The following is a 26,622-nucleotide window of genomic DNA, read 5'->3' on the forward strand; positions in this document are numbered from 1 at the left end:
TTTGAATATTACATGTTAATAACTTGATTGGAATTATAACCTTGAGTTGACAGTTTGATACTTTGAAAATTTTGAGCCAGCCCTACCCCCAAGGGCTGTAGGGTGGGGCTCAAGGGAGTCAGTGTGCTAAAATTTCTTCATTTTCCTTGTTTAGAATCAGAGGTGCTAGTTTCAAATCCTTTTTAGTCTGAAATCTGTATGCTTGATATTGAATAAGGTGGTTTTATTGTTTTTTGTCACTTTGAATAATATTTCTGTTCATGTTAAAAACGAAATCAACTCTCTGTATAAATATATCAGGTGACCGTTAAGGCCCATGGGCCTCTTGTTGGTATATTTTGTCTAATCTCGACAGGAAATTATTCAAACTTGGTTGGAATAATTGTGATGAGATGGCAATTAGACAGTATGAAATAATAAAATCCATCCTAGCCCCAGGGGCTGGAGGGTAGGGGCCAAAAAGGGGAAAATGGCTGATATTTGAAAAATCTCTGCACTCAAACGTATAGGATCCAAGTTTCTTTTATGGATGAAATGCCCTTAGGTGCATTATATAAATTGTTAGTTTTATTACCCTTTGGTCATCTGTTCTCCTTGGTTTATAGAGGGAAATAACACTTCTGACTATAGTTTGTCCATTTCAGCAAGGAATAATTCTTGGTTGGAGTAGTTATAATGAAATCAAATATTATCAGAAAGTAAGATCCTGACCTATCCCAGGGGTTGGCCAAAGAGGAAAATTGCCTAAATAACAATAGAAATTATATTTCTCAATAGCAAAAAAAAAATTGAATAGTTTTGAAAGTTCTTATCCTTTGGTGACATGACAAATATTGTATTTCACTTTGTTTACATGTTAATTTCATTATTACATCTCAACAATGAAAATGAACTACCCATAAATAAAGGTGACCGCTAAGGCCCTTGGGCCTCTTGTTTACTAGTAACAAATAAAACAGGTCTGTCTATTGTACAACTACCAGTAACATTATAACCTTTCTGTCTACAGGACGACTACCAGTAACATTATAACATTTCTGTCTACAGTACGACTACCCGTAACATTATAACCTGTCTGTCTACAGTAAGACTACCAGTAACATTATAACCTCTCTGTCTACAGTACGACTACCAGGAACATTATAACCTGTCTGTCTACAGTACCACTACCAGTAACATTATAACCTGTCTGCCTACAGTACGACTACCAGTAACATTATAACATTTCTGTCTACAGTACGACTACCAGTTACATTATACCCTGTCTGTCTACAGTACAACTACCAGTAACATTATACCCTTTCTGTCTACAGTACGACTAGCAGTAACATTATAACCTGTCTGTCTACAGTTCGACTACCAGTAACATTATAACCTTTCTGTCTACAGGACGACTACCAGTAACATTATAACCGTTCTGTCTACAGTACGACTACCAGGAACATTATAACCTGTCTGTCTACCGTACGACTACCAGTAACATTATAACATTTCTGTCTACAGTACGACTACCCGTAACATTATAACCTGTCTGTCTACAGGACGACTACCAGTAACATTATAACATTTCTGTCTACAGTACGACTACCAGGAACATTATAACCTGTCTGTCTACAGTTCGACTACCAGTAACATTATAACCTTTATGCATACAGTACGACTACCAGTAACATTATAAGCTGTCTGTCTACAGTACGACTACGAGTAACATTATAACCTTTCTGTCTACAGGACGACTACCAGTAACATTATAACATTTCTGTCTACAGTACGACTACCCGTAACATTATAACCTGTCTGTCTACCGTACGACTACCAGTAACATTATAACATTTCTGTCTACAGTACGACTACCAGTTACATTATACCCTGTCTGTCTACAGTACGACTACTAGTAAAATTATAACCTTTCTGTCTACAGTACTACTACCAGTAACATTATAACCTTTCTGTCTACAGTACGACCACCAGTAACATTATAACCTTTCTGTCTACAGGACGACTACCAGTAACATTATAACCGTTCTGTCTACAGTACGACTACCAGTAACATTATAAGCTGTCTGTCTACAGTACGACTACCAGGAACATTATAACCTGTCTGTCTACAGGACGACTACCAGTAACATTATAACCTGTCTGTCTACAGTACGACTACAGTGTCATCGCTGATCGTCTGTTCCAACTCGGCAGTGGCAAGTTGTGTCGCACCAGAAATCGAACCATCATTTACGACTGGGTGCAAAAGTAAGTAAATTTATCTGTGCTTTATTATATGTAATACTAGCTGTTCAAGTATTATATATATAAGTGACCCTGGACATCAAAATATAAAAAAGGTCTATGTTAAGGGAAAGTCAATTCCTGATATATAAATAAGATGTGTCTATTATGAAATGGCTGTAGTGTAGTGGGATACCATACAAATATTATAAATGAAGTTTTGTTGAGGGGATAAAGCTGCAGGCTTTCTGTTTATGCACACATAGGCCGATGAAAACAACAGAAATTGGAGCTGAAGTATGAAATAGGAATGGTGATATTCCTTTGATGGGTATTTGTCATTCCCTAAGAGATGATTTTCCCCTCTGCATTTGACCTCTATGAATTGCTCACCTGGAATTAATCTCACACTTGTAATCTTAAAAGTGGACTAATATACAGCTACAGGCAAAATATCTGTGTTTGATCCATTTGAATCTATTAAATCATTTAAACATATGACGCCTGCGACCTGGCTAAATATCATTACCCTGGAACTTTTGAATATTCAGAACAAGTCATTTAAAGATTTAAACATATTTGATCCCTGTGACCTTGAATATGAGCAAAGGTCATTCATTTAAACACACTTGGTAGCCCTTCATCCCAGCATGTTAATGGCCAACTATCATTATCCTAGGCCTTTTGGTTATTCAGAAGAAGTTGTTTAAAGTTTTTAAACCTATTTGACCCCTGTGACCTTGAAAATAGATGAAGGTAATTCATTTGAATTAACTTGGTAGCCCTTCATCCCAGCATGTTACTGGCCAAATGTCATTAGCCTCGGCCTTTTGGTTATTCAGAAGAAGTTGTTTAAAGTTTTTAAACCTATTTGACCCCTGTGACCTTGAAAATAGATGAAGGTAATTCATTTGAATTAACTTGGTAGCCCTTCATCCCAGCATGTTACTGGCCAAATGTCATTAGCCAATGCCTCTTGGTTATTCAGAAAAAGTTGTTTAAAGTTTTTAAACATATTTGACCCCTGTGACCTTGAAAATGGGTGAAGGTCATTTATTTGAACAAACTTGGTAGCCCTCTATTACAGCATGCTACTGGTCAAATAGCATCGTCCTAGGCCTCTTGGTTATTGAGAAGAAGTTGTTTAAAGGTTTTAGACATATTTGACTCCTGTGACCTTGAATTTGGGTAAAGGTCATTCATTTTAACAAAACTTAGTAGCCCTTTATCCTAGCATGTTACTGCCTTAATATCAAGTTGTTTAAAGATTTTTTAAGACAATTGACCCCTGTGACCTTGAAAATGGGTGAATGTCATTTATTTGAACAGACTTGGTAGCCCTTCATTCCAGCATGCTACTGGCCAAATATCATCACCCTGGTAATTTTGGTTATTCAGAAGAAGTTGTTTAAAGTAAAATATTGACTCCGCACCACTTCGTGCCAGGAGGGCTAAAAAGTAAAGAATTGTATATTGTACTTCAGCTGAAACCCGAGTCCGTACTTGCAATAACAGAAAATCAGTTCTAAAATCAAAACTGACAGTCCTAAAAGGTGTCTGGTAGATGCTATTTTGGTAGCAGTCAAGTACAATTCAAACTCACAAAGTGACTTAATTATAATGTAGAAAAACAAGTAATAAAAGATTGTAAGGGTAACAAATTTGTTATCTCTGGGCTAGGAGGGGTCTACTGGCTCATAGACCCTGAGCCTACAGGCCCCCTCCTAACCTCACTACCCAGAGATAGCTAATAATGTCCCCTCTGTGGTTAAGATCATATCCAAACCTGTATATAGTTTATAAGTCCCTCTGTGGTTTCAAAAATTGAAACAACAATATCCTAAGAACCATTTGGACTAGAGTCATGATACTTGGGTATGTTTTGTAGACCAGCTGTGTAATCTTTTTCTTTATCAAATGTTCCATATTTGGTCAGAAGCATCCTTGGGGGAAGGGGAACCAATTTTGTATAAACGGTGGGTCTGGCCTCCCTGGGGGTTGAGGGGCAGGGCCCAATAGGGGAAATATAGCAAATTCTTTAATATCCTTCTTCTTTTGTAGAAATGAAAGGATTTGTTCCATATTTGGTCAGAAGCATCTTTGGGGGAAGTGGAACAAATTTTGTATAAATGGTGGGTCTGGCCCCCCTGCAGGCAAAAGGGAGGGGCCAAATAGGGGAAACAGCAAATTCTTCAAAATCCTTCTTCTGTAGGAATGCCAGGATTTTGTCCAAATTTAGTATGAAGCATCCTTGGGCGAAGGGGAACCAATTTTGTATAAACCATGTGTCTAACCCCCTGAAGGCAGAGAGGTGGGGCCCAATAGGGCAAATAGAGGTAAAACCTTTTAAATCCTTCTTCTACCATAGAGATTAAGGGATTTTTTCTTAATTTTGTCTGGAGCATCCTTGGGCCAAGGAGACTTAATTTTGTATAAACGGTGGGTCTGGCCTCCCTGGGGGTTGAGGGGCAGGGCCCAATAGGGGAAATATAGCAAAATCTTTAATATCCTACTTCTTTTGTAGGAATGAAAGGATTTGTTCCATATTTGGTCAGAAGCAACTTTGGGGGAAGTGGAACAAATTTTGTATAAATGGTGGGTCTGGTCCCCCTGGGGGCAGAAGGGAGGGGCCAAATAGGGCAAACAGCAAATTCTTCAAAATCCTTCTTCTGTAAGATTGCCAGGATTTTGTCCAAATTTAGTATGAAGCATCCTTGGGCAAAGGGGAACCAATTTTGTATAAACCGTGTGTCTAACCCCCTGAAGGCAGAGAGGCGTGGCCCAATAGGGGAAAAAGAGGTAAAACCTTTAAAATCCTTCTTCTACCATAGGTATTAAGGGATTTTTTCTTAATTTAGTCTGGAGCATCCTTGGGTCAAGGAGACTCAATTTTGTATAAACGGTGGGTATGACCCCCCTAGGGGCATAGGGGTGGGGCTCTGTTTGAAGGTTTTTCTCGATATATCTCAAGTACTGGATGGATCTTTCTAAAATTTCATATGTACTTACAGCACCTACCATGAAGTGCTATACCTTCATACCAATTATTTTAAACATATTCAGGTGAGCGATACAGGCCCTCTGGGCCTCTTGTTTATATGTCCCTCTGTTGTTAAGATCTACCATTATTAGCTCACCTGGCACGAAGTGCCATGTGAGCTTATGCCGTGGTGTGGCGTCTGTCGTCCGTCCATTGTCTGTCCGTCCGTCCGTCTGTCCGTCCGTCCGTCTGTCCGTCCGTCCGTCCGTCCTCGTCCGTCCTCGTCCGTCAACTTTTCCTTTAAACAACTTCTTCTGAAGAACGAACAGGCCTAGAGTCATGATATTTGACTGAAATCTTCGTTGGTTGGAGCCCTACAAAGTTTGAGAACGAAAATGACCTTGACCTGTTTTCAAGGTCACATGGGTCATATATGTCAAAAACTTCAAACGACTTCTTCTGAAGAACTAAAAGGTATATAATCTTCATATTTGGCTGATGGCTTCCTGGGATAGAGCCCAACAAAGTTTGAGAATGAAAATGACCTTGACCTACTTTCAAGGTCACAGGGGTCAAATGTGTCAAACACTTCAAACGACTTCTTCTGAAGAACTGAAAGGTATAGAATCTTTATATTTGGCTGGTGGCTTCCTGGGATAGAGACCAACAAAGTTTGAGAATGAAAATTAGTTTGACCTACTTTCAAGGTCACAGGGGTCAAATATGTCAAAAGCTTCAAATGACTTCTTCTGAAGAACTGAAAGGTATAGAATCTTTATTTTTGATTGATGGCTTCCTTGGATAGAGCCCGACAAAGTTTGAGAATGAAAATGACCTTGACCTTCTTTCAAGGTCACAGGAGTCAAATGTGTCAGACACTTCAAACGACTTCTTCTGAAGAACTGAAAGGTATATAATCTCTATATTTGGCTTGTAGCTTCCTAGGAAAGAGCCGAACAAAGTTTGAGAATGAAAATGACCTTGACCTTCTTTTAAGGTCACATGAGGCAGATATGTCAAACACTTTAAACGACTTCTTCTGAAGAACTGGTAGTTATAAAATCTTAATATTTGGCAGGTGGCTTCCTGGGAAAGAGCCAAACAAAGTTTGCGAATGAAAATGACCTTGACCTACTTTCAAGGTCACAGCGTTCAAATATGTCAAACAGTTCAAACAGCTTCTTCTGAAGAATTAAAAGGCATAAAATTATAATATTTGGCTGGTGACTTCCCGGGATAGAGCTCACCAAAGTTTGCAAATGAAAATGACCTCAACCTACTTTAGAGGTCACAGAGGTCAACAACATTTTAATGGATTTGTTCTTGAGAACTAAAAGGAATGGATTCATAAGATTTGGCTGGTAGCTTTTTGGAATAGAGCTAACCAATTTGAGAAGGAAAATGACATTGACCTACTTACAAGATCACAGGGAAAAATATGTCAAGCAACTTCTGAAGAAGAATCAAAAAGCATAGAATCTTATAATAATATTTTGCTGGTAGTTTCAACAGATGGAGCCAACAAAGTTTGCGAGGGAAATATTTTTAGTGCAATATAATATTTAATGAGAATATTTTGCTATGACTGCTTAAATATTCAGGTGAGCGATACAGGCCCTCTTGGGCCTCTTGTATAGTTTATATGTCCCCTCTGTGGTTAAGATCTACCGGTATATAGTTTATATGTCCCTCTGTGGTTAAGATCATATCCACACATGTATATAGTTTATATATCCCTCTGTGGTTAAGATCTACCGGTATTTAGTTTATATGTCCCTCTGTGGTTAAGATCATATCCACACGTGTATATAGTTTATTTGTCCCTCTGTGGTTAAGATCTACCGGTATATAGTTTTTATGTCCCTCTGTGGTTTAGATCATATCCACTCATGTATATAGTTTGTCTGTCCCTCTGTGTTTAATATCTTCCGGTATATAGTTTGTATGTCCAGTATGAAGCATCCTTGGGCGAAGGGGAACCAATTTTGTATAAACGGTGGGTCTGGCCTCCCTGGGGGTTGAGGGGCAGGGCCCAATAGGGGAAACAGCAAACTATTCTTTAAAATGTATATAGTTTATATATCTCTCTGTGGTTAAGATCTAGCAGTATATAGTTTGTATGTCCCTCTGTGGTTTAGATCATATCCACTCATGTATATAGTTTGTATGTCCAGTATGAAGCATCCTTGGGCGAAGGGGAACCAATTTTGTATAAACGGTGGGTCTGGCCTCCCTGGGGGTTGAGGGGCAGGGCCCAATAGGGGAAATATAGCAAAATCTTTAATATCCTACTTCTTTTGTAGGAATGAAAGGATTTGTTCCATATTTGGTCAGAAGCATCCTTGGGGGAAGGGGAACCAATTTTGTATAAACGGTGGGGCTGGCCTCCCTGGGGGGTGAGGGGCAGGGCCCAATAGGGGAAACAGCAAACTATTCTTTAAAATGTATATAGTTTATATGTCGCTCTGTGGTTAAGATCATATCCCCACATGTATATAGTTTGTATGTCCCTCATATATCTCAAGTACTGGATGGATCTTTCTAAAATTTCATATGTACTTACAGCACCTACCATGAAGTGCTATACCTTCATACCAATTATTTTAAACATATTCAGGTGAGCGATACAGGCCCTCTTGGGCCTCTTGTATAGTTTATATGTCCCCTCTGTGGTTAAGATCTAGCGGTATATAGTTTGTATGTCCCTCATATATCTCAAGTACTGGATGGATCTTTCTAAAATTTCATATGTACTTACAGCACCTACCATCAAGTGCTATACCTTCATACCAATTATTTTAAACATATTCAGGTGAGCGATACAGGCCCTCTGGGCCTCTTGTTTATATGTCCCTCTGAGGTTAAGATCATATCCACCCATGTATATAGTTTGTATGTCCAGTATGAAGCATCCTTGGGCGAAGGGGAACCAATTTTGTATAAACGGTGGGGCTGGCCTCCCTGGGGGGTGAGGGGCAGGGCCCAATAGGGGAAATATAGCAAATTCTTTAATATCCTTCTTCTTTTGTAGAAATGAAAGGATTTGTTCCATATTTGGTCAGAAGCATCCTTGGGGGAAGGGGAACCAATTTTGTATAAACGGTGGGTCTGGCCTCCCTGGGGGTTGAGGGGCAGGGCCCAATAGGGGAAATATAGCAAATTCTTTAATATCCTTCTTCTTTTGTAGAAATGAAAGGATTTGTTCCATATTTGGTCAGAAGCATCCTTGGGGGAAGGGGAACCAATTTTGTATAAACGGTGGGTCTGGCCTCCCTGGGGGTTGAGGGGCAGGGCCCAATAGGGGAAATATAGCAAAATCTTTAATATCCTACTTCTTTTGTAGGAATGAAAGGATTTGTTCCATATTTGGTCAGAAGCATCCTTGGGGGAAGGGGAACAAAGTTTGTATAAATGGTAGGTCTTGCCCCCCTGGGGGCTGAGCCCTCTGTGGTTAAGATCATATCCGCACATGTATATAGTTTGTATGTCCCCCTGTGTTTAAGATCTACCGGTATATAGTTTGTATGTCCCTCTGTGGTTGTATCTGTCAGGTTCCGAGATCTGGATGAGGGTGCCATCACCAGAGATGAAGATATTGCCCCTGGCATCAGTAAGAGGCTGCGGCAGAAGAGAAAGAAAAGACCAAAGAAAAGGAAAGGTGAGACACCATTTAAACTGTTATATATATAAGGTATAACCATACTCTTGTGCTACTGGCCTGATCCAATAGTGAATGTATTTATGGTATAGCAACAGTGTTGTGATACTGACCTGATCCAGTAGTGAATGTATGTATGGTATAGCTACAGTGTTGTGATACTGGCCTGATCCAGTAGTGGTGTATATAAGGTATAACCATACTGTTGTGATACTGGCCTGATCCAGTAGAGGACTCCTTACTAAATTTTTACCTATTCTCATCTGATTATACTTTTATGATATTGTATATAAGGTATAGTCATACTGTTGTGATACTGGCCTGATCCAGTAGTGGCGTATATAAGGTATAGCCATACTGTTGTGATAATGGCCTGATCCAGTTGTGGTGTATATAAGGTATAACCATACTGTTGTGATACTGACCTGATCAAGTAGTGGTGTATATAAGGTATAGCCATACTCTTGTGATACTGACCTGATCCAGTTGTGGTGTATATAAGGTATAGCCAAACTGTTGTGATACTGACCTGATCCAGTAGTGGTGTATATAAGGTATTACCATACTGTTGTGATACTGACCTTATCCAGTAGTGGTGTATATAAGGTATAGCCAAACTGTTGTGATACTGACCTGATCCAGTAGTGGTGTATGTAAGGTATAGCCATACTGTTGTGATACTGACCTGATACAGTAGTGGTGTATATAAGGTATAGCCACACTGTTGTGATACTGACCTGATCCAGTAGTGGGGTATATAAGGTATAGCCATACTGTTGTGATAATGGCCTGATCCAGTTGTGGTGTATATAAGGTATATCCATACTGTTGTGATACTGGCCTGATCCAGTAGAGGACTCCTTACTAAATTTTTACCTATTCTCATCTGATTATACTTTTATGATATTGTATATAAGGTATAGTCATACTGTTGTGATACTGGCCTGATCCAGTAGAGGACTCCTTACTAAATTTTTACCTATTCTCATCTGATTATACTTTTATGATATTGTATATAAGGTATAGTCATACTGTTGTGATACTGGCCTGATCCAGTAGAGGACTCCTTACTAAATTTTTACCTATTCTCATCTGATTATACTTTTATGATATTGTATATAAGGTATAGTCATACTGTTGTGATACTGGCCTGATCCAGTAGTGGCGTATATAAGGTATAGCCATACTGTTGTGATAATGGCCTGATCCAGTTGTGGTGTATATAAGGTATAACCATACTGTTGTGATACTGGCCTGATCCAGTAGTAGTGGTGTATATAAGGTTTAGCCATACTGTTGTGATACTGACCTGATCCAGTTGTGGTTTATATAAGGTATAGCCATACTGTTGTGATACTGACCTGATCAAGTAGTGGTGTATATAAGGTATAGCCATACTCTTGTGATACTGACCTGATCCAGTTGTGGTGTATATAAGGTATAACCATACTGCTGTGATACTGGCCTGATCCAGTAGTAGTGGTGTATATAAGGTTTAGCCATACTGTTGTGATACTGACCTGATCCAGTTGTGGTTTATATAAGGTATAGCCATACTGTTGTGATACTGACCTGATACAGTAGTGGTGTATATAAGGTATAGCCACACTGTTCTGATACTGACCTGATCCAGTAGTGGCGTATATAAGGTATAGCCATACTGTTGTGATACTGACCTGATCAAGTAGTGGTGTATATAAGGTATAGCCATACTGCTGTGATACTGGCCTGATCCAGTAGTGGACTCCTTACTAAATTTTTACCTATTCTCATCTGATTATACTTTTATGATATTGTATATAAGGTATAGTCATACTGTTGTGATACTGGCCTGATCCAGTAGTGGCGTATATAAGGTATAGCCATACTGTTGTGATACTGTCCTGATCCAGTAGTGGACTCCTTACTAAATTTTTACCTATTCTCATCTGATTATACTTTTATGATATTGTATATAAGGTATAGTCATACTGTTGTGATACTGGCCTGATCCAGTAGTGGCGTATATAAGGTATAGCCATACTGTTGTGATACTGACCTGATACAGTAGTGGTGTATATAAGGTATAGCCACACTGTTGTGATACTGACCTGATCCAGTAGTGGGGTATATAAGGTATAGCCATACTGTTGTGATAATGGCCTGATCCAGTTGTGGTGTATATAAGGTATAGCCACACTGTTGTGATACTGACCTGATCCAGTAGTGGGGTATATAAGGTATAGCCATACTGTTGTGATACTGGCCTGATCCAGTAGTGGACTCCTTACTAAATTTTTACCTATTCTCATCTGATTATACTTTTATGATATATATTTCTGTACCATATTCTACATATCTTAAATAAAATATGTGTTAAAGATCAGGGGAGTTATCAAATAGCCACTGGGCCTCTGTTATAGATGTTTTGAATAAATTATATTTTTTCTGTTACAGGAAAATCTTCAGCAGATTCTAACAATTCAGAAGAAGATGAAGAAGGGGAGGTAACACCAAACAAGAAATGGAAATCTGAGGATGTGATCATTAATACGGATAAGAGTGGAGGAGGAGAAAAAACAAAGAAGCAACGTACTGATGAAATGTTTTTAAATGAATCAACACTGAGTGCAAATGTACTCAGAATGAATAACAAAGGTGAAACAAATAACAACAATAAAAAGAAGAAGAACAAGAAAGAGCAGATCACTTCAGAGAAAATATCAACAGACACTGCTGACAGTAGCTCTAATTTGAATGAATCCCAGATAGATAACAGTACTTATAAACTACACAGTGGAAAAAAGAAGAAGAAAGTAGCTGACATTGAAGGTGATGTTATGTCACAAGTGACAAGTGCTGGTAGTCGGACAAAGAAAAAAAGAGCCAAGCAGTGGTCTGTTTCAGATCAACCGACACCAACAGACACCTCCACTCCCTCGTTATTTAATGAGCCATCAGGACTAGACATGGAGGAGTCTGTACAGAGTCTCACAAAAGTGAAGACCAGAAAGGTGAAAAAGGGGGATGTAGGGGCTGGAAATTCTAAGGTGCAGATGACAAGTGCAAAGGATACAACTGATAAAGAGGCTGGAACTCTTTTACAGAAAGAGGTAGAAATCTGGATACCAAACAAAAAGTACAAGGGAAAAATAAAGGCGCCATTGTCAGAACAGAAATCTGCTGGTTCTCAGTTTGCCAAGTTTGATGTGGGTTTATCCACACCACCAGCATTTCTCAGGAAAGCTAGCGCTAAGTCTACACCAAAATCTGACAAGAAGAGGAAGGTATGTATATACACATGTAGATATGTATATACATGTGTACTGTAGATGACCAGATCTCTTAGTCACAGATAATCATATCGCGTTGTTTTAGTTCACTTGCCATAATAGCAAATGCAAGTGACCTTAACAATAATATTGTTCCATGGCATTCATCCTGAGGGGTGTCAAACGTTTTAAGCCAGCTACCATCATTAGGACTTTTCAAATCGCTTTTTGTTAGTGGTCGGAATCTTTCATTTAGTTGGCCTTTCAATTTTTGGGATAAAAATGTAGTATGACATCCTTTCAAGGCCAAGGTCACGTTGATGTCAAAGGTCTATTTGATCGAGTCATGTTAAGATGGGTCCATACTTTTGGAAAAACCCATGTCATTTTTAGCTCACCTGGTCCGAAGGACCAAGGTGAGCTTATGCCATACCGCAGCGTCCGTCGTCCGTCTTCCTGCGTCCGTCGTCCGTCAACTTTACACTACTAGTCATAAACCACTGAGCGGATTTTAACAAAATTTGATGTGGAGCATGAATGGTGGGTCTGGCCCCCCAGGGGCCTGAGGGGCGGGGCCAAAAAGGGGAAATCTAGCAAATTATTCTTTAAAATCCTTCATCTTCTGTAGGAATGAAAGGATTTGGTCCATATTTGGTCAGAAGCATCCTTGGGGGAAGGGGAACAAAGTTTGTATAAATGGTAGGTCTTGCCCCCCTGGGGGCTGAGGGGCGGGGCCAAATAGGGGAAATATGGCAAATTATTCTTTAAAATCCTTCTTCTTCTGTAGGAATGAAAGGATTTGGTCCATATTTGGTGTGGAGCATCCTTAGGTAGTCGGGAACCAGGGGCCTGAGGGACGGGGCCCAATAGGGGAAACAGCAAACTATTCTTTAAAATCATTCTTCTTCTGTAGGAATGAAAGGATTTGGTCCATATATGGTCAGAAGCATCCTTGGGCGAAGGGGAACAAAGTTTGTATAAATGGTGGGTTTGGCCCCCCTTGGGGCTTAGGGGCAGGGCCCAATAGGGGAAATAGACGTAAATTCTTTAAAATCCTTCTTCTTCTGTAGGAATGAAAGAATTTGTTCAATATTTGGTCTGAAGCATTCTTGGGTGAAGGGGGACCAATTTTGTATACACCGTGGATCTGGCCCCCCAGGTGCCTGAGCCGTTGGGGCCCAATTGGGGAAACATAGCAAATTATTCTTTAAAATCCTTCTGTAGGAATGAAAGGATTTGGTCCATATTTGGTGTGGAGCATCATTGGGTAGTGGGGAACCAATTTTGTATAAACGGTGGGTGTGGCCCCCCTAGGACCTGAGGGGTGGGGGCCCAATAGGAGAAATAGACGTAAATCTTCAAAATCCTTCTTCTTCTGTATGAATGGCAGGATTTTGTCCATATTTGGTCTGAAGCATTCTTGGGTGAAGGGGAACCAATTTTGTATAAACGGTGTGTCTGACCCCGCTGTAGGCAGAGAGGTGGGGCCCACTAGGGAAAATAGAGGTAAAACCTTTAAAATCCTTCTTCTACCATAGGGATTAAAGGATTTTATCCTAATTCAGTCTGGAGCATCATTGGGCCAAGGGGACTCAATTTTGTATTAACAGTAGGTGTGGTCTTCGAGGGTGGCAGAAGGGCGGGGCCCAATAGGAAAAATAGAGGTAAACCCTTTAAAATCCTTCTCCGACCATCGGGATTGAGGGATTTTATCCTTATTTAGTGTGGAGCATCCTTGGGTGACGGCTACTCAATTTTGTATAATTGGAGGGTATGACCCCCGTAGGGGCATAGGGGTGGGGCTCTGTTTGAAGTTTGTTCTCTATATCTCAAGTACTGGATGGATCTTTCTGAAATTTCATATGTACTAACAGCACCTACCATAGAGTGCTATATCTTTACTTCATACCAATTACTTGTTAATTATATTCAGGTGAGCGATACAGGCCCTCTGGGCCTCTTGTTTTCTAAGTAGGCTTATTTTGTTGCATTTTTTACATAGATTCCATATATGAAAAGAAAAAAGTGGGTTCTTGACTTGCTTTTTGAGATAATTGAGCTGAAAGGTAGCCAAGTTTTCTCCTAAATTATGAAAATTAAGTAAAAATATGTTTTCTACAGTATTTACAAAACTGAGGTTACCACCAAGTTTAATATTTAAAAAAAAATTTATGTGATGAACTATCAAAAGCAAAAATAAAACAAAAACAATTATATTTCCAAAACTTATGCAATTTTAGTGGCCATCCATTCTCTTCAAAATGCAATTTTTAGCAAATTTACATCAAACAAATGCATCAAAAATAAGCAAAAATGTCAAAACGCATTTCAGTTTTATAAAACTTTGACAGAAGACAGCCAAGTATATATGCTTTTCCGTAAGCATAAAAAAGTGTGGGGTTCTCAGTGAAAATTTTGCAATTTTGCTCGCTTGAAGTTAAAACTCCGTTGCCCCACCCCATTTTGCCTATTCCTATTTTAATTGGTAAAAGGCAAAATTATGTCATTATTATCCATACCGTCAAAAATATGGATTCTTTATCGTGTCCCCACACTTATATTTGATATATGTTAAAATCAAGTAGCATTAATGCTCGGAAAACAAAAAAAAATCAATATTTCGAAGATCCTATCCGTATTCTGGATCTTTGGACCGCCTCCGCCTACGGTATTATAAACAAAATTATATTTCCCTATACAATGCTAGCGCACCATTCCAATCGTGATGTGCTTGATTTCACCGGTTTGTTGTGTAGTTTCTGTATACGCAAAATTCATATTAAACAAATATTTGCTACTATTACCGAGTCAACGTCTAATTATTGCTGTAGATGTATCGTAACATAGACAATCGAGTTCAAAACCAGGTACAGTGTTACAGACTACGAGTGGAATATGTAATTTCCGCGATACAGGTTCCAGAACTAAAAAATTAGTGCCATATCTACTAGTACAGTGCACATGCTTAATGTGAAAGAAATAGAACCGATCATTGCAATATGAGAAAGATCTGTTTAGTTCTTCCTTCGGGCATTTTGTTGTTATGATCAGTTTCAAAATATAACATGCACAACGAGGGATCAAGGGGAACCTACATATCAAATTTGAGAAAGATCCCTAGTTATTCCTGAGAAATAGCACTAAATGTAAAATAATTGAAGATGGCCGCTGGTCGGCCAGTTTGTTTATCTGATCAGTTTCAAAAGTAAACATGAACAATAAAGGACAGTGGGGAGGGAACCTGCTTATAACATTTGAGTAAGAACCCTCCAGTACTTCCTAGGAAATATAGCACCAACAAACCTTAACTGTCAAAATCAAAGATTTGTTTATCCGATCAGTCTCATAAGAAAACATGCACAACTACATACCAAGGGGAACCTACATGTCAAATTTGAGAAAGATATCTCAAGAACTTCCTGAGAAATAGCGATAACAAACCTTCACTGTGAAAATTCCAAGGTGACTGCCTATCGGCCATTTTGTTTATCTGATCATTCTCAAAACTAAACATGCACAACTACAGATCAAGGGGAGTATACATAACAAATTTGGGAAAGATCTCTCTAGTACTTCCTGAGAAATAGCGATAACAAACCTTTAATATGTTGGCCATTTTATTTATCCGATCAGTCTCAAAATTAAACATGCACAACTACAGATCAAGGGGATCATACATGACAAATTTGAGAAAGATCTATTTGGTACTTCCTAAGCAATATCGATAACAAGAATTGTTTAAGGATGGACCACGGACACAGTGCGATTTGAATAGCCCACCATCAAATGATGGTGGGCTAATAAAATATCAGGAATATTATGTAGGATGGCAAAGGTGTTGTGTGGCATACCATTTCGGGGTTCACATGCCCAATTTCAAGGTTACATTGAGATCAAAAGACAATAACCTTAAGCTTTAATTCACTTAAAGATAGCTCAATGAAATTTTAGGGATATTTGTAGGATGGCAAAGTTGTATATGGCATATCAGTTTTGGTCAATGCACTGACAATCTTTTAGTCTACAAGTTGAACAAGTCTATAAGTGGTGCTGCCAGCTCATTAGAGTGTGTAGTAGAATGGGCTCAGATGCTGTTCCAGGAGTTTCATTGACTAGGAACTCCTGTAAGCATGTTGAGCAGGGCCTACTTGTCACTACAATATTGATCTGTCGGTGATCATGGCATTCATGTCACTGAGGTTGGTATTGGTTCTTGTGCTTGGCCTACTGCTCACTACAATATTGATCTGTCGGTGAACATGGCGATCGTGTCACTGGGATTGGTATTGTTTCTTGTGCTTGGCCTACTGGTCACTACTGGTCACTACAATATTGATCTGTCAGAGATCATGGCGATCATGTCACTGGGGTTGTTATTAGTTCCTGTGCTTGGCCTACTGGTCACTACAATATTGATCTGTCGGTGAACATGGCGATCGTGTCACTGGGATTGGTATTGTTTCTTGTGCTTGGCCTACTGGTCACTACAATATTGATCTGTCAGTGAACATGGCGATCGTGTCACTGGGATTGGTATTGGTTCTTGTGCTTGGCCTACTGGTCACTACAATATTGATCTGTCAGAGATCATGGCGATCATGTCACTGGGGTTGTTATTAGTTCTTGTGCTTGGCCTACTGGTCACTACAATATAGATCTGTCAGTGAACATGGCGATCGTGTCACTGGGATTGGTATTGGTTCTTGTGCTTGGCATACTGGTCACTACAATATTGATCTGTCAGTGATCATGGCGATCATGTCACTGGGGTTGGTATTGGTTCTTGTGCTTGGCCAACTGGTCACTACAATAATGATTTGTCAGTGATCATGGCGATCATGTCACTGGGGTTGGTATTGGTTCTACTGGTCACTACAATATTGATCTGTCGTTGAACATGGCGATCATGTCACTGGGGTTGGTATTGGTTCGTGTGCTTGGCCAACGGGTCACTACAATAATGATTTGTCAGTGATCATGGCGATCATGTCACTGGGGTTGGTGTTGGTTCTTGTGCTTGGCCTACTGGTCACTACATTATTGATCTGTCAGTGATCATGGCGATCATGTCACTGGGATTGGTATTGGTTCTTGTGCTTGGCCTACTGGTCACTGCAATATTGATCTGTCAGTGATCATGGCGATCATGTCACTGGGATTGGTATTGGTTCTTGTGCTTGGCCTACTGGTCACTACAATATTGATTTGTCGGTGAACATGGCAATCATGTCACTGGGGTTGGTATTGGTTCTACTGGTCACTACAATATAGATCTGTCGGTGTTCATGGCGATCATGTCACTGGGGTTGGGATTGGTTCTTGTGCTTGGCCTACTGGTCGCTACAATATTGATCTGTCAGTGATCATGGCGATCATGTCACCTGGGTTGGTATTGGTTCTACTAGTCACTACAATATTGATCTGTCGGTGATCATGGAGATCATGTCACTGGGGTTGGTATTGGTTCTACTGGTCCCCACAATATTGATCTGTCGGTGAACATGGCGATCATGTCGCTGGGGTTGGTATTGGTTCTTGTGCTTGGACTACTGGTCACTGCAATATTGATCTGTCAGTGATCATGGCGATCGTGTCACTGGGGTTGGTATTGGTTCTACTGGTCACTACAATATAGATCTGTCGGTGTTCATGGCGATCATGTCACTGGGGTTGGCATTGGTTCTTGTGCCTGGCCTACTGGTCACTACAATATTGATTTGTCGGTGAACATGGAAATCATGTCACTGGGGTTGGTATTGGTTCGTGTGCTTGGCCTACTGGTCACTACAATACTGATCTGTCAGTGATCATGGTGATCGTGTCACTGGGATTGGTATTGGTTCTACTGGTCACTACAATATTGTTCTGTCGGTGATCATGGCGATCATGTCCCTGGGGTTGGTATTGGTTCTTGTGCTTGGCCAACTGGTCACTACAATAATGATTTGTCAGTGATCATGGCGATCATGTCACTGGGATTGGTATTGGTTCTACTGGTCACTACAATATTGTTCTGTCGGTGATCATGGCGATCATGTCCCTGGGGTTGGTATTGGTTCTTGTGCTTGGACTACTGGTCACTGCAATATTGATCTGTCAGTGATCATGGCGATCGTGTCACAGGGATTGGTATTGGTTCTACTGGTCACTACAATATTGATCTGTCGGTGTTCATGGCGATCATGTCACTGGGGTTGGCATTGGTTCTTGTGCTTGGCCTACTGGTCACTACAATATTGATCTGTCAGTGATCATGGCGATCATGTCACCTGGGTTGGTATTGGTTCTACTGGTCACTACAATATTGATCTGTCGGAGAACATGGCGATCATGTCACTGGGGCTGGTATTGGTTCTACTGGTCACTCCAATATTGATCTGTCAGTGATCATGGCGATCATGTCACCTGGGTTGGTATTGGTTCTACTGGTCACTACAATATTGATCTGTCGGTCAACATGGCGATCATGTCACTGGGGTTGGGATTGGTTCTTGTGCTTGGCCTACTGGCCACTACAATATTGATCTGTCAGTGATCCTGGCGATCATGTCACCTGGGTTGGTATTGGTTCTACTGGTCACTACAATATTGATCTGTCAGTGATCCTGGCGATCATGTCACCTGGGTTGGTATTGGTTCTACTAGTCACTACAATATTGATCTGTCGGTGTTCATGGCGATCATGTCACTGGGGTTGGGATTGGTTCTTGTGCTTGGCCTACTGGATCATGGCGATCATGTCACTGGGGTTGGTATTGGTTCTACTGGTGACTCCAATATTGATCTGTCAGTGATCATGGCGATCATGTTACTGGGGTTGGTATTGGTTCTTGTGCTTGGTCTACTGGTCACTACAATATTGATCTGTCAGTGAACATGGCGATCGATCATGTCACTGGGGTTGGTATTGGTTCTACTGGTGACTCCAATATTGATCTGTCAGTGATCATGGCGATCATGTCACTGTGGTTGGTATTGGTTCTTGTGCTTGGCCTTCTGGTCACTACAATATTGATCTGTCAGTGAACATGGCGATCGTGTCACTGGGGTTGGTATTGGTTCTTGTGCTTGGCCTGTCACTGGGGTTGTTATTAGTTCTTGTGCTTGGCCTACTGGTCACTCTACAATAATGATCTGTCGGTGATCATGGCGATCATGTCCCTGGGGTTGGTATTGGTTCTTGTGCTTGGCCTGTCACTGGGGTTGTTATTAGTTCTTGTGCTTGGCCTACTGGTCACTACCATATTGATCTGTCGGTGAACATGGCGATCGGGTCACTGGGGTTGGTATTGGTTCTTGTGCTTGGCCTTCTGGTCACTACAATATTGATCTGTCGGAGAACATGGCGATCATGTCACTGGGGTTGGGATTGGTTCTTGTGCTTGGCCTACTGGATCATGGCGATCATGTCACTGGGGTTGTTATTAGTTCTTGTGCTTGGCCTACTGGTCAGTACAATATTGATCTGTCAGTGATCATGGCGATCATGTCACTGTGGTTGGTATTGGTTCTTGTGCTTGGCCTACTGGATCATGGCGATCATGTCACTGGGGTTGTTATTAGTTCTTGTGCTTGGCCTACTGGTCAGTACAATATTGATCTGTCAGTGATCATGGCGATCATGTCACTGGGGTTGGTATTGGTTCTTGTGCTTGGCCTCCTGTTTTGGATCCAAGACTTCGGGCAATGAATCTTTGCAGATTTTTTTCATTATTTCTCAAGAATTAATGGACAGATCTTATTTCGTATGTAGCTTCCCCATGCTCCATATTTTGTGCATGTTTTACTTTGAGACTGATCATAAGAAAATGTCTGCCAGGCAGCCATCTTACATTTGAACAGTAAAGTTTGTTATCACTTTGTCTCTAGAAATAAATTGCAGAACAACTACTGATGTGGCATATGATCCCCAAAGTTGTCGTACGCATGGGATATTCATGGGATATATTCATGGGATATTCAGAGAAATTGTTTTTCTCCTGCCCACACATCTCCAACAACCCATAAAATGGTCTGGGGGGAATGTTGCGGTATCTGTACTGTAGTATTCAAGTAAAGTGGTGCTATAATTGATACCGTTGGCAGCACAGTACCAGTCCCACTACAAACAGAATACGATACATCTCCAGCACACACACACAGGCATACACACATAGGGAGATGATAGTGGCATAGGACTAGTAGTTAGCACCTGATAAGGCAGCTCCTGAGAATTCCTCAACAATTGTATTGATTAATGTATATGCTAATTGTATTAATTGTTTAAATTTTTTTAAGTTATGTACTGTAACGCGCTTTAGAGTGGCTTATTCTAGCTAGATAGGGTGCTATATCAAATGTATATTATTATTATGATATGAATAAAACTTCTGATCACAAATTATTAAAAAGAACTGAAGATAATTTTCCTTCCAAAAAGGTTTTTTTCTTTTTTTTATTAATAACAAAATCATAAAATCTTTTTTGAGCCCCAACTTTCTCTGACACTGTGTTTAGTGACACCTTTTTATTTGCTAGGATCCGGAGACCGAGTCACCAACCTTGTCCACTCCTGGTAGCATGAAGCGTGTCAGTTTTAACATGAACAAGAATCAGGCTAAAGGTAAGTGTAATACTAATGTAGACAATTATAACAAACTCTATAAAAGGCACCAGAGAGTAGCCTAAAGTGGCTGGCTAGAGTATTTCTACAAATCATCTATAGCGACCACATTCCATTGTTGTCCATCGTCCATAAACTTATCACATTTTTGACTTCTGAAGAAGAACCGCTGAATGGAATTTTTTCAAGCTTGGTCAGAATGATCCTTTGTGGTAGAGAGTTTTGAAATGTAAAATTGGGGTTTCTGCCCTGACTCCAGGGACCAGGATGGGGTCCCAAAGGGATAATTAACCATTATTTCAAAAATCTTCTTCTCAAGACTCAGATGTACTAGAATCAAAAATCTATTCATGGATCTAAATTCTCCCTTCTTGGGGAGGGGGTTAATTTAACTAAAGTTAATATAGGGAAATAATATTTTTGGGTATACAAATTGGTCAAACTTTGGTTGGAATAATTATGATGAGATAGCAATTAGATAGATTGAGTGGTCTTAAGGTGTTTTATCAAAATAATGAATTTCATTACTCATGGGTCAATATCCCCCCTTTCAGAGGAAGTACATTTTACATGGTCATTTTGCGATGTATTTTATTATTTTACTGTTCTAACAATTACCAGCCTTAAAATGGTATACATGATCACTTTCCAAAATTGTGTCAGTGAATCTGCAGTAAAAAAACCATACTAATTAGCATTATATGTCCTTTTATTTCTACATCACAACAATAAATAACAATTAAATTACAACTCGTGTAACTGCTAAGGCCAATTTGGGGCCTGTTGTTACAACTTATGTAGGGATGGAGTTACAAACAGATATTTTTCAAATTTTTGAATGCAAATTACTTTAATTTACTTACTTTAAACTTTTTAAGATATAATTGAAAAATTGTGTTAAAATATGTAGAAGTAATAATGATAAGGTCTTTCATTCCTTAAGTAGGAGACAACAGTGGCATTAATGTCAGTTTTACATATATCTAGTTTTCCCTTGCAGAGTTCTACAAAAAGACACTGATAGAAAGTCAAGAGGAGGCCTTCAACCCGAGTAGAACACCTGACCAGGGCATCCTGAAATTCACACCTGAAAGTACTACAAGGTCAAAGGTCAAGGCAGCAAAGAATAAAGAAACCTCTACACCAAGGTCATCCAAACGCCCTAGAGCCACAGACTTCTTTTAAACCTATTGTAAAGAATGGGAATTTAAGAGCTACACTTTTTAGTAAACATACATATGTGTAGGTTACAGCAAGTGATATTGTTAGAGAAGCTTTGTTATGAATTTCATTGTAATCTTTGTATTCTGTCTGTTTTGGAGTGATAAGCACATCATGTGATGTGTCTTTATGACCTCTGAGCTATTGTTAGCTCATGATAAAGAGTGAAATATTGATACACAAAGTCTTGAGTAACAATACTTTGACTGTAGCTTGTTTTGGAGAAGGGCTATCAAATTTATTATTTTTGTAGACTGATGGAATGAAAGAGAAATGTATACAGGGAAAAATTCGTCAGTTTAACTTTCACATTTCCCCCCTCCAACATGAGGTTAAAATGATCTTAACAATGAATATAAATACCCAACCTACTATATGTAATAATTAAATGTGAAGTGTCCACTCTATACCTCAAGTAACGGATTAACTTCAAAACTTCATGGGAAGGTTATATTAATTACCATGAAAGCTCGGGAGCAAGTTCGACAACCATTATTTTCCGACAGTAATATACGGAGTTATACCTCTTTATTCAATTTGTGTCTGCTCAATATCTTGAGTGATTCTCAGCACTTGAAACTTCATAGGAAGGTAATTTACCATAGGAGCCCACACAAGTTGTATAACCACCATTATCTGACTGTAATTACAGTTATGCCCCCTGAAGCAGTTTGAATGTAATTATCTTACCACAATTGATAAGACGTATACCCCTTGTTTCATTAATGCAATACTACATGCATTCTATGATGTTTTATTGCACTCATTGATATACCAGCAAACATGTCATTTTATCCTTCTTTTGTAGTACTATTTGGCTCAGAACAGCCAGGTTGTGGGAACAAGATCATGCTTTTTATGGTTACCAGTTCCATCAAGCGTCAAACATCAGAAAACCATTGTTTTCATCTGAAAGAACAAACTTAATTTTCTGACTGTTTTGTCTGTATGGCAGTCCTACAGCTAGCCTTGACATTATATAAGTAGCGTGTAACAAATCTTCCCACATGTTGTATCGGTAGTGAACATACATTGTGAGTCTATTTCACACTTTCGGTTTGTATTGTGACTTGTTGTAATGTGTAAGAGTATAATCAGTTAATATTATAGACATGTTCATTTCCAATATTGCACCAGTATAAGGTAGCTTGCTTGATAAAATGCTGTCAAGTCTATTTTAAAGAATTCTTTTTTTAAGGTCTCATGATAAAATGGAAAATAGACAATAAGGTGTATAGACTTGTAACGTAAGCTTGATTACGGTCAAGTTTGTTTAAATGAATTTTGTTTCCACTTTTGAGGTCACAGGTAAGAACTACAGAACTGATTTTGCTGAAATCAATTGTAAGAGATTAGCGAGTGGTGCAGAAGACTGCTTGTTATTTTGGAGCAAATTCAAAATCCAGTATGGGTTTCAGTTGGTCATCATAACTATTGTGAACTTTGGTTAAATGATCAGTACTTTATTTGGCCAGTATAATTTGTTTCCCCGAAATAAATACATTGTTGTGCTAAGGGGTCCATTTGTGTAAACAGATCGTGTGGCACCCTTAAGGCTCGGTCACACTGCCACTGGTATAAAGGTGATGTGGCACATTTTCCGACCGATCTCTTTGAAACTTGGTATACATTATAATCATGATATGAAGTTGTGTCTCCCTTATTGAATTTTGTTTAGACAATTTTTCCAAAAGTTATTTGTTTATTTCATATTCTACCATAGAGCAACACACATTCATGAAAGCTATGTAATTATTGATAAATAAACCTATTAATTGTTGTCAGTGTATGTGTTTTTTTAGCCCACCATCATCAGATAGTGCTAGAGGGATCGCTCTCAAATGTGTACGTTGTTCCCCTTGTAGAACCAAATGTGTACGTTGTTCCCCTTGTAGAACCAAATGTGTACGTTCCCCTTGGTCCCTAGTAATACATGTTTAGTTTTGAGAGAGATAGGATAAACAAAATGGCCAACCACTATTTTGAGACTGATTCAAGAAAACAAGATGGTTGCAGGTGGTCATCTTGGATTTTGACATTTCATGAATATTATCACTATTTCCCAGGAAGAACTTTACAGATCTTTCTCATATTGCTGTGATCGGTTCTATTTCTTTCCCATTAAGTACTGTACAAGTAAATATGTAAAAAGGCAAACTAACTTTGAAGATTGTCTTTTTATACACAGCAGTATTAAGTTTAGATCAAAAGATTCCTCAAGGTGCATTTACTGTTTACATTACTTGATCAAACAGATAAGAGAAAAGATTGAACTGACATAGAACTAATGAAGATGGTACTATGGTGGGCACCAAGATCCCAGAGCTTGCTAGGGCCCCGTATCAGAGATAGTAATCACTCTGTCTGTTCGTCTGTCCACAAGTTTTGTTCCTGGCTGATAACTTTGGTATTTAATTTACCGATTTACATTAAACTTGGTCAAGATGTTCAGTTAACAAAAATACACACTGAGATAAAAAGTCAAGGTCATTAGGTTCAAAGGTCAAGGTCGAATTTTGCATCTTTTCACTGATGAACATTTTTTTTATGACATTATGAAGCAAAGTTGGTCGGAATTTAACAAGGAGTTAACTGACTTAAGGTCAAGGTCACTGGGTCAAAGGTAAATGTCAAATTTAGTATCTTTTCACTGGTGAACATTTCGTGACATTATGAAGCAAAGTTAGTCGGAATTAAAGAGACACACTGAGGTAAAAAGTCAAGGTCATTAGGTTCAAAGGTCACAGTCAAATTTTGTATCTTTTCACTGATGAACTTTTTTTTTATGACATTATGAAGCAAGGTCGGTTGGAACTTAACACATAGTCAACTGACCAAAGGTCCAGGTTACAGGGTCCAAAGGTTCTATGAAGCAAAGTTGGTCGGAATTAAAGAATAAGTCAACTGACCAAAGATCAGGGTCACTGTGTTAAAGGTCCAGATGATTTGGGTCCAAAGGTCAAAGACAAAGTGGATCTCTGACTTTGACCCTGGCTCTTGATGGGAGAGGTATTTAAGGTGAAATAAAACAAAGCAACGCTAACAAATGAGTATTGCACTGGTATTTACATTTCTGTTAGCCCAGCAAATATGGAGGTGGAAGGAAACAAGACTCACATGATAGTACTTGTATATTTTGCTTCCTTGCAATTCTTTTTGAAGTCCAAACGTCAAGCTCAGTTTTTTGGACAGATTACTTCAAACATCTCCGAGGGATATTGGCACCCATCACGAGATGTATGTACCATCATTAAAATAACCTTCGATTCCTTGCAGAAAATCTGGATCATAAGCTGCCTTTGAAAATACACAACTTTCACAATAACCATTGCATTGCATTATTTATACTTATGATAACAAAAGAAAAAAAAGTTCTAATTTTCTTCCTAAAAAACTTAACATATTATTTGTTCATGCTCCTTGAAAATATGCCATTGAAGACTTGCTGTGGTAATGATTTAAATGTAAGACTGTCATAAAATTAGGCCTGGGATTCCTTGCTGAAAATGAAAATAAGTTGCAACATTATTATTGGAATTTCACAGTAAACCACCAGAGGATCTGTTTTACTTTGTAAATTTATGACGGCAGTAATTGAGCAAGCTGATGAATGGAACTGTGTCCACTGTCAACATTTTTAGCTCACCCAAAGGGCCAAGTGAGCTTATGCTGTACTGCGCTGTCCGTCGTCCATCCGTCTGTTGTCCGTCAACCTTTTCTTTGAGCGACTACTTCTGGGCCTTGAGGGCCTAGGGTTATGATATTTGGCCAGTAGGTACCTGGGATGGAGTGCTATAAAGTTTCCTCATTAAAATGACCTTGACCTACTTTAAGGTCACATGGGTCAAATATGTAAACAAGAGGCCCAGAGGGCCTGTATCGCTCACCTGGATATCTAAGTAATCATGGCAAAATATTCTCCAAATGAGATCCAAGGAAATATGCCAGACCCCAAGGCCAATCCTTGTAGCATATCTGTATTAGATTTTTCATGCCCAGAAATTTTATGTATGGTTATGGGGTGGGGATCTCAACTGTTTCCAAGCTGTGACTCAGAAACTAGGTCCCTAGGTTTGTGGCCAGACCCCAGGATCAATTCTAATATCATGACTGCATTTGTCTCTTTTTGCCCAGCATTTGTAGGTGGCCCAGGATCTCAACTGTTTCAAAGTTAAGACCCAGGCGTTAAGTCTGCAAGGGTGGGGCAGACCCTGGGGTCAATTCTAATATCATGACTGCATTCGTCTCTTTATGCCCAACAATTGTATATATAGTTTTTGGGTGGGGATCTTAGCCATTTCGAAGTTATGACCAAGAGGTTAAGTCACCAAGGGTAGGGCAGTCCCCAAAGACATCCTGGAAGCATATGTGCATTCATCTCTTTATGCCCAGCAATTGTATATATGGCTATAGGGTGGGGATCTCAACTGTTTCCAAGCTGTGACTAAGAAACTAGGTCCCAAGGGGTTCGGTCAGTCCCCAGGGTCTATTCTAATATCATGACTGCATTCGTCTCTTTATGCCCAGCATTTGTATATATAGTTTTGGGGTGGGGATCTCAACCGTTTTAAAGTTATGGCCCAGGGACTATGTCTCCAAGGGTGGGGCCAGACCCTAGGGCCATCCTGGAAGCAAATGTGCATTCTTCTCTTTATACTCAGCAATTGTATATATGGTTATATGGTGG

At 39.5% G+C, this 26,622-nt stretch overlaps 1 protein-coding gene across 1 annotated transcript in view; it reads left to right on the forward strand.

Annotated features, from left to right (window-relative positions):
• The window catches only part of LOC110461415 (ribosomal RNA processing protein 1 homolog A-like), a 56,433-nt gene extending 32,718 nt beyond the window's left edge, over positions 1 to 23,715 (forward strand). The window contains exons 8-12 of the mRNA XM_021514858.1: positions 2,150 to 2,247; positions 8,755 to 8,861; positions 11,298 to 12,127; positions 20,630 to 20,714; positions 21,715 to 23,715. Coding sequence (XP_021370533.1) covers positions 2,150 to 2,247; positions 8,755 to 8,861; positions 11,298 to 12,127; positions 20,630 to 20,714; positions 21,715 to 21,899 — 1,305 coding nt within the window. The 3' untranslated portion in view covers positions 21,900 to 23,715. The remainder of the gene's footprint in view (positions 1 to 2,149; positions 2,248 to 8,754; positions 8,862 to 11,297; positions 12,128 to 20,629; positions 20,715 to 21,714) is intronic.
• The last annotated feature ends 2,907 nt before the right edge of the window (positions 23,716 to 26,622 follow it).

The sequence above is a fragment of the Mizuhopecten yessoensis genome, unplaced genomic scaffold (assembly GCF_002113885.1).
Source record: "Mizuhopecten yessoensis strain PY_sf001 unplaced genomic scaffold, ASM211388v2 scaffold10613, whole genome shotgun sequence".
NCBI classification, from domain to species: Eukaryota; Metazoa; Mollusca; class Bivalvia; order Pectinida; family Pectinidae; genus Mizuhopecten; species Mizuhopecten yessoensis.